Here is a 9,696-nt window from a genome sequence, read left to right on the forward strand (position 1 = left end):
GGATTTAGTTTAAAGGGCCCTTTAAAAGAGACGCTAAACATCCTTTTTTTAATTTTTTGCAAGACTGACACACTGTCAGTGACTTTTTCAGCTCAACAACTAACGTTTCAATAATGTCTTCATAGCTTTGCAGCCAGTATTAAGGCGTAGAATCAGCCGCTCCAATCAACTCCTTTCTTCCTTCTGCGGGCAGTGCTTCTTGAGAGTAGCTGCACAGCTATTCAGTCTCACAGAAATGTTAAACTGGAAAGTAACTGCATTAATTCAAACATTGATCACATTATACCATGCATGAGAGCCAAAACTGAGTGTTCACATTATCACCCAGAGCAAGCTGAACTCACATTATCTCACAAGCTTGCAGAAAATACTTCACTGGGAATTTCACTCTAAAATACTTACTTATTTCCTTTGTTTGGAGGTCAGCCGCAGGGAGTGGATACTGACACCTCCTTTAAGCAAAGTCCCTTCCAAGTCATGCATCAAACCAGAACCAGTTGTTAAACCACTGCACCAAAAATAAAAGTGCAAGAGTAACATCCAGTTAGTAGTTAGTTCAGACATCTATGACAAAGTGATATTCTTATATGTTCCCTTTGGTTTTCCTTTTAGACTCTTTGAAGAAACATATGATTGTTTGTTTGTTCCAGGTGCATCAGTATTACAACTCCTTACCTGAGGAAAAGGTTCCCTACATTAACAGCCCTGGGGAGAAATATCGCATCAAGCAACTGCTTCACCAGCTACCACCACATGACAATGAAGTAAAACATTCTTGATTGTGCAGCAAGATTCTAACTCCTGCTTGCACGCTGTTGACTTTTCATTATTATTGGTGTTCTAGTTTAAATATCGCTTGTTGATGAGCCACAATGTTTCAGGTTCGCTATTGTAATGCTCTGGATGAGGAAGAGAAACGAGAGCTTATACTGTTCAGCAACCAGCGGAAGAAGGACAACTTAGGTAGAGGCAACGTCCGTCCTTTTCCCCTCACCATCACCGGGGCAGTCTGTGACAAGGTGAACAAAACACTCTCTGTGGCGTGGAGGCTACATTTCTTTCACGGCCCCTTTTGATATCTTACAGTTCCACTTCTTTATTTCTTTTATGCTTACTTTTCCCCCTCTGCTATATGACTCTTTTTTTCCTTCCATTTCCTTTCCTTTCCTTTCCTTTCCTTTCCTTTCCTTTCCTTTCCTTTCCTTTCCTTTCCTTTCCTTTCCTTTCCTTTCCTTTCCTTTCCTTTCCTTTCCTACAGTGTGGTGGCCAGATAAATGGAGCCGACATTGTAGTTTTTGCTGCCAGGGCAGGCCATGGAAAATGCTGGCATCCTCATTGCTTTGTCTGCTGCACGTGTGAGGAGCTGTTGGTGGACCTCATATACTTCCACCAGGATGGCAAGGTCTACTGTGGCCGGCACCACGCAGAGAAGATGAAACCTCGCTGCTGTGCCTGTGATGAGGTACGTCTGTCATGGAAATGACTGAATACTGAATATCCCCATAAATGGATACTAAATATGTGGTTGGAAATGAATGAATGAATGAATGAATGAATGAATGAATGAATGAATGAATGAATAGCTCACATACTTGGGTTACATTGAATATGCTCAGGAACGGAGGATGTATTAGCATTCTTGCAGCATCTCAGAAAGTTTTTAAACACCACATTTGTGGTCATTTGGCCTGAGGTAGCTGCAATAATGGTTCAGTAATATATGTTAGTAATATTGTAATCTAGGTGTCCACTTCCGTAAAGACAAGACAGAGCTTTTTCGTTAACTCATATTTTTAAATGTCATATCAGATTATCATATTGTCTTCATGACGACAAATTGGACATTTCATGACATCCACTTTTTTTCTCATTTATAATAATATCCATGAAAATGTATCTATCATCAGTGCCTTTTGAATCATTGTGCTTTTATTCCTGAAAGACATATTTAAGGGTAGTCATTAATATTGATTTGAGGTAAGACAAACTGCTGTGATGGGTTGGCGCCGCGTCCAGGGTGTATCCCTGCCTTTCTCACGAAGAGCTGGGATGAGCTCCAGCAGCTCCCCAGGACCATAAACAGGAAAAAGAGTGTATAGACAATATAGTATAGTATATGATATAGTATAGTAAGGTAGTATTCTGCAATTACATTAACTAAAACATTTTTTTTAAATGCCTAAAGCATAATGGATACTGACTCAAAATCACAAAATTCTGTATGAAATTGTGAGTTCTCACAATGTATTACCTGCATGTCACTTACATCACACAAAATGGATGCATTTCAACCTTACATCTAAAACAACTTTATGGGCATATGTAGCCTAGCTTGTTTATGGCATGCCAATTAGTGTATATCTGTATGGAGTTTTTATAATATCAGCAGATGCATACTGTTTCATTGTTAGAGAATTTGATTATGACAACCACTGAATTCAACCTACTTAGGACTTTTCCATTTCGACCTGTTTAGCTTCTGAATCCGCTGGTTGTTAAGCTTGTTCCTGGCAAGGTTCCAGGTTTTTTGTTTGTTTGTTTTAGTGTCACACCTACAAAGGTCATATATCATGAACATATATAAACATATCAATGTTACAGTTGACTGGTTCATTTCCTATACCGAGTAGTTTACCTCTAAGTTTGAGAGGTTCAAAATTATGACATAATAAGGGATTGCAAGCCAAAATATTTGAAACCTACTTTTGGAAATACCACAATAAAATCCTGCTCAAGATTACCTAGGTTTAGTGACACTTGAAGTTATTTTTGAGAATATTTACATATATAACTAGGTTAAACATATTATAAATATATATACTTTATAGTAATTCATGAATGTCATTCATCTTGTTTGTTTGTGTTGTACCTGCTGAGACCTGTGTTGTACGGATCACACAGATAATCTTTGCTGATGAATGCACTGAAGCGGAGGGGAGGCACTGGCACATGAAGCACTTCTGTTGCTATGAATGTGAGACCAAACTCGGCGGGCAGCGCTACATCATGAAGGACGGACGCCCACACTGCTGCAACTGCTTCGAGTCTCTTTATGCAGAGTACTGTGACGCTTGTGGAGAACACATAGGTACTGCACATGTTTCCTGCAAGTTCCTACTTTTGCTTAATGTGGTCCAACATTCACAACATTATTGCCCAAAAAATGAGGACATGTTTGTTTTTTCTTTTCATTAGTGTTATCTAAAACATCAAAAAGCAATTTAATGTAACTATGGCTGCCATCAGCTCTGAGGCTTGTGTGCCACAGCTGCAGAGGGGCAGAACCAGCACAGTGGGATGTGAATTTTTATCATCATCTGAAGCTCCAGTAACAATGAAAGTGTATGTTTCAGAGGGTGCTCCCATGCTGCTCCCGAGCTGTGAAAGATTATTACTTTCACGAGCTAGAGGGCTGGAGCTGGTGAAGTGGATTTATGCTATTTTAAAAATCAAGTGTTCATATACAGGCACGAAATCACACTTTTTTTTTAACTCCAGCAGAAAGAATTCCAAAAGAAATAGGGTTAATCTATGGGTTTATTGTGAAACTCGAATTGTGGATTGTATTGAATGCCACATAAGATTTTATGGAATTACATTCTGTTTATTTTGGTTAATTAGGTTCCAAAAAATCTTTTTTTACCCTTTTAACAAAGGAATTGATCAAGGTCAGATGACATATGATGGGCAACACTGGCACGCAACTGAGGAATGCTTTTGCTGTGCCCGCTGCAAGCGTTCTCTCCTGGGCCGACCTTTCCTGCCAAAGCAGGGGCAGATCTTTTGCTCCCGGTCCTGCAGCGCCGGACAGGTAAGGGAACTAAAAACATGCTTAGTATTTTATAGAAGATGTTGTGTTTAAAAGATAAAAGTTATAATAGATGTATGTGGAACCAATCTCTAACTTGAATCAATCAGGATCCAGAGGAATCTGACTCTTCAGACTCTGCCTTCCAAAGCGCTCGGTCCCGTGAGTCCCGCCACAGTACCAAGATTGGCAAGAAAGAGCGTAAGAATGCTGAGCAATCGGATCGAAGGAATGCAGAGTCCCGCCAGTCAGCTCCTCCACCCATGCCCGACCGTCTTTCGGCTGAAATTGATCCTGTCACAGTTCAGATGGACCGACTAAGCCTCTCTTCTAGCCAGACTCCAAGCAGGACACCTAACCGCACACCTAGCCGCACTCCTAGTCGTGCACCAAGTCTTAACCAGGTGTGGATGAGCAGGGATGACCCCTATATCCCAGCTTCCTATGAGGGCCCCCAACAGGATTCCTCCCCCACCCCGACAACTATACATTTGATGGGTCAGTGTAATGTCAGGCAGGGATACAATCTCAACACAAATGCTCATACAAATGCCCCGAGTCCTGCCAATCCAGGAAAGAGGCCTGACTCCTGGGGAAAGGAACAAGGCAATGCCAAGAGGACCCCTATGGCTGCTGTGAGAGGCCACTCTTTTAATGAAAACTGGATGCACCATAGCCAAGATGAGTTCAGACCCAACAAGCTGCGTACCCAGATGAGTTTCAATGAGATGTCTAGCCAGAACCAGGGCTTCTCTGACAAGAGGAGCATCAGTATGCATGGATTCCAGAGAAATGGCCGACCCCCGCTGACCAGGAGGAATCACATCACTGCCATGAGCTTCAATGAGCCCCTCACTCCTCTAGAACAGACCCCTCGTGGATCCATGGACTCTCTCACTATGTCCAATGCCACAGGTAATACATTATGCAAAACTGTATGAATGGATGTGATGTGATTGGAAAATACTTGCTAATACTTGCTATTCTGACAGGTAACTCTCTGGATGGGGTCACTAAGCGTCAGGAACATCTGTCAAGGTTCTCCATGCCTGACTTGAGCAAGGACTCAGGTGTTAACGTATCTGAAAAGAGCAACATGGGCACCCTGAGCTCCTCAGTCCAGTTCCACAGCACAGAGTCACTGTCCTCTTCTCGTCCGTACAACAACAGCATGTATGCTCAACAGAGAGTTGGCTACCCACTGCAGTACTGGGATGGTCCACAACAGTTTGGTCGTCCTGGGGTAATGGGCAGCAGCGGAAACCTACGGATGGCTCCGATGAGTGACAGAATGCCCCGTCGAAGAATAAATGGGCAGGAACCTGCAGCCCAGCAACAGCAACAGCAACCACAACCAAGACGCCGCAAACACCATCGTGGAAATAATGGTGGGCAACACCACAGTGGTCGCCACCACAAACGCTCTCGCCGTTCCCGCTCTGACAACGCACTCCATCTTGTAGCAGAGCGTCCCAATCAAATGATGGAGCTTCCCTACCGCCGCATTCAAGAGGATTATGATCGCTTACCCTCTGGTCAAGCTGCTAGGGAGTTCTACGGTCTGGACCCAGGTGGGTACAGACAGCAGCCCCACCGGCCCTGTCCTCGCACCACTTCTGATCTCACGTTGCAGAATGCTGGCTGGCAACCTGTGGGACTGGGTGGACAATGTTGGGGAGATGGGTACATGGAGGCTCCGGACCCCTGGTGCTCCAGCTGCTCCTCTTCCTCTGAGTCTGAGCCAGATGAAGGATATTTCTTGGGTGAACCAATCCCTCGGCCCGTGCAGCTATGTTACATCAACAACGAGGAGCTACGCCATCGCTACAGCCCTTCTGCGATGGGTGGCCACCATGGACCTCTGCACGGACCAATTCATGGCCAGTTGCACACCCGCCAGAGGAGGAAGAGCAAAAACTGCATAATTTCCTAGTTATAGAGCAAGGGAATGGGGAGGGATGAGAAGTGGAGTGAAAGAAAAGAAACAAAGGCAAGAAGACAGAGATGGCAGAGAGAAGGAATAGAGGGAGTGGGAAGGTGAGAGTGAAACAGTTGAAATAGATTGAATAGACAATTTGTGTGTGTGTATATGTGTGTGTAGTAGGGTTGAAGAGGAAAAAAGACCCATTTATTGTGCTTGTGAGCTTATACAACTCTACACTGGGTAGTGTTTGTGCACACCTACACAGAATGATCTAATCACAAGAGGAAGCTGAGCTGGCTTACGCAACAGGAATGTTTACAGTGATGGAGAACAACTCCAATAATGGTACTAGGAACCACCGATAAACTTGACTGCTAAATGTGGTCAAGGTAAATAATATGAAATATGTGTGTGTCTGTCTGTGAGTGTATTCATGTTACAGAGAGAAATGAAACAACTCTTTTACAAACTGAAAAAGGAAAGTAAACTGGTCAAACTGCAGTGATCTGGCAGTTCACAACTCAGCTCAGAGATCCAACCCCTGAACAGTCAACTTATTCTCCGTGGACAAACAAGAAGTTGTGTTGGGATAGTAAAAGCTGTGTGCTAGATTCCAAGCTATGTCATTGTTTACCTCACTGGAATCCAGATGCTGCTGGAATATAGTTTTGGTTTGCTAGCCCTCTTATCGCCTTGTACAAAAAGTCTGTTGAACCTTGTGCTCTACATAGCCAGCTCTCCATGCTTTGCCGGGACAGAGTGCCAGGCAGCCTCTGCTCCTTGACCATTAAGGCACAGTAATGTCAGGTATGGTCCTGTTTTCTCTTCTGCAACATGCTTTCTTTTCTGAGAGTTACTTATAGATGACTAAGAATAATGAAAATAATAATAATCCTCACTATAATAATAACACTAATAATAATGCAAATAATACTTATAATAATATTAAAGAAAATACCTGTTAAATGTATATATAGTAATACAGTTTAATAATAGATGTAGTACTGTAAATGTTCTGTACATATTGTCTTAAATATTTATATATTTTGTAACTAAAGAATCATTATTTGTATAACATGATAGAGATAGGGAGGTTTGCATGTTAATTTGTTGATGTTGTCTCATACAGAAAATAAAGCATATTTCAAACAACCAGCAAATTGTATTTATTAGTTGTGTGAAGTTTTCATATTAAAGATTATGATTTGACATTATGACATTTTTCACTTGACACGTCACAGATGGTGCATCAAATAAATCCACAGCTCTGTATCATTAGCCTGAAAGTTTGAACATTTTATTTAAATGTAGTATTATTATTGATAATAAGAATAATAATATAAATAGGATCTGTCCCTCCCTGATAAAAAAACACATTTGACAGGCTTAGTTTTTAAAAACTTAAAAAACTAAGGTTGAGAAATGAATGTGTAGAAGCTGTCAACATGGCTGATGGCATCCTCATGACACAAGGACGGAGGACTTCAAGGACAAGCTTCCTGCTGATGAGTACACAAAAATCTCAAAGGTCAGGAAATGTTCTAGCCAATAGACTTTGAGGCAGAGAAGAACATCACGATCTCCCTTCACTGGCCTCTGAAAAACCTGCCACCAGATGTTGTCCCTGCAACAGTGAACCTAGGTGGGTGACAAAAACCCTTTAATCACTTCCTTGCAAGTTGCTGAGCTGCTTTTAGCTCATTCTAAAATAGTAGTAGTAAAGTAGTGGACTTTACCACCATTTCCTAGTTGCCATAAAGAACAAGCAGGAACTGTGTATCCTGACTGCAGTCCAGTCTGACCTCAGAGTCTTTTAAGACTCAGCCTGAATTTCCTGAATTAGTTGCCTCCATTGCCTACAAATTTAAGTTGTTGTTCCTCTTCTCAAACATCACCTGGCACTGTACTGGTGCCCTGACCTCTTTGCACCACCAGGACTAAAAGCAAAGCAGCCACAGGCATGACACAGACTCAATTACATTCCTGCAAGACACAAGAAGCTGCCCTAAATCGGCAACTCCTATCAACTCACATCACTGGAGATTCAGTTTTATAGAAAGCAAGTGTTAAGAGGACTTCCTGGTTCACTATAGACAAATGTTCTTACATTATAACTTGACATCCAGAGGTAGTAAGAAAAATTAGCAACGTAAAAACTAATAACATTTCAAAACTGCTGTCCAAGTAATGAAAGTGTGACTTTCTGCATCTCTTTACCTGTTAACAGCTCCCATTTCATCTCTTGCACCAGTCTCCCTTGCTCTCTTTCCTTTGTGACTCACGCAACATCTGCTTTATTGATAACTTACAAATCTTTTCAGATAGGATGCATCTTTTTGAAGTGGATGGACTCATTCAAGCAAACCTGAATTCCAAATGCTTTCATAAATTCATTTCACCATTTAATCCCTGACTGCACAAACAAGCCTCACGGTGCCCTTTTTTATCAGCCTGATAACCAGCCTATTGAAAATGTAAGACTCCTTAGTCCTAAAGTCTTAGTTCAACATTAAACTATCATCTACTGTATTTTTTCAAGTAGAAATTGTGTTACATTAAAGTGGATGGTTTGTCTTTGAATGAGTTTACACCCCTCACTCAGATCAACTCTGAAAAAACTCATAACAGCTGCGTTCAAGTTAGAGCAGAAGCCATGTGTAACTTATGTATTCCAATGATTCCTTAAAATAATGAAAATTAAATTAAAATCTTTTGAATGTTAAATACTCAGGTTCTAAAAATTTTAAACAAGAATAACCCTACATTTTTGTTCTGATCAGGTTGACGAAGGGCCATAGTTGAACAATGCGTTCCCTCATTGAAAAGTAGCATCAATCTTATTTTCTGGCATAAATGTGGTATTAAGGGAGACCAAAAGAACCTTTTCTGTTCTTAAGCTGGTACACCTTAAATGTTTGATGCTACAACTTTAGAAAATTTAATCTGAAAGATTTAGACTAGATTAGATTAGACTCTCGTTCACCTGCCAGAGTTAACTTTTAACCATCAATATATAAGAGCCCATCGCAGGAACATTTGATCTATATAGTATAACACTGCATCAGTTAGTCTGTTTAATGTGATTAAGATTTTTGAATAATTATTTTGGTTTCCACTGACTGTTGAACCATTAGACCATCATCTAACTTCGACATGTTTTATCTCTAAAACACTAGAGGCAAATAATTTCCCATTTCCAGATTAACGGTTGGCGTGAAGAGTTTCAATCTGGATTCATATTTCATCAAATACTGAGACTGCATTTGTTAGTTATATATATATGGCCTCATTATTGCATTGAAAAATGGTTATGTTTATATGCTGGTCGTCAGTGCTGCATCTTATTGAAGACTTGAACACATTGTTGAGCTCAAGCACATTGCTTTGCACTGGTTTCAGTTACATATAAATTTCAGTTCGTAGATTTAAACAATGTGTCCTCCACATTGTTTAAATCTAAAGGTGTTCCACAGGGTTCTAGACTGGGACCAGTTTTATTCTCTCTCTAAAAGCTTCATTTGTGAGGTAATTTGTGAGAAAACTAGGCTTTTACTGAAAATATAGACTTCTCTGGATGTCCTTTAATTTTATACTTTTGAGTTCAGCTAAAACTGAAATGATTATTTTTCTCCTCAAAAATATAAGCTTAACAAAATCAATTCTTTTGAGGGTTTTTCAACATGATTTGTTAATTCATGCTTTATATGGGTGTTTTCATCTGCATTATCCAAAATTAAAAAACTCCCACACATTCCCCCACAGTTGTAAAAGCTTTAAATAGACTCGCTCCATGCTGTTTTATAGTTAACTCACTGTTTTGTTTAACTACTTTTTCTAACATACTTTTTTGTTGTTGTTTTTTTTACATTTTCAGTTTTTGACTTTATTGCTACTTTTATGAATATATTCCTATTGGTTGGCGTGTGCGAGAATATGCTGAATCAAAATAACGAAATTTCATCTT

The 9,696-nt window shown here is 40.5% G+C and overlaps 1 protein-coding gene across 1 annotated transcript in view; it reads left to right on the forward strand.

Annotated features, from left to right (window-relative positions):
* The window catches only part of LOC133457051 (prickle-like protein 2), a 42,959-nt gene extending 36,274 nt beyond the window's left edge, over positions 1–6,685 (forward strand). Inside the window, exons 3-9 of the mRNA XM_061735900.1 lie at positions 651–764; positions 882–1,019; positions 1,259–1,462; positions 2,902–3,088; positions 3,657–3,811; positions 3,919–4,723; positions 4,801–6,685. Of these exons, the coding sequence (XP_061591884.1) occupies positions 651–764; positions 882–1,019; positions 1,259–1,462; positions 2,902–3,088; positions 3,657–3,811; positions 3,919–4,723; positions 4,801–5,741 (2,544 nt within the window). The 3' untranslated portion in view covers positions 5,742–6,685. The remainder of the gene's footprint in view (positions 1–650; positions 765–881; positions 1,020–1,258; positions 1,463–2,901; positions 3,089–3,656; positions 3,812–3,918; positions 4,724–4,800) is intronic.
* The last annotated feature ends 3,011 nt before the right edge of the window (positions 6,686–9,696 follow it).

The sequence above is a fragment of the Cololabis saira genome, chromosome 12 (assembly GCF_033807715.1).
Source record: "Cololabis saira isolate AMF1-May2022 chromosome 12, fColSai1.1, whole genome shotgun sequence".
NCBI classification, from domain to species: Eukaryota; Metazoa; Chordata; class Actinopteri; order Beloniformes; family Belonidae; genus Cololabis; species Cololabis saira.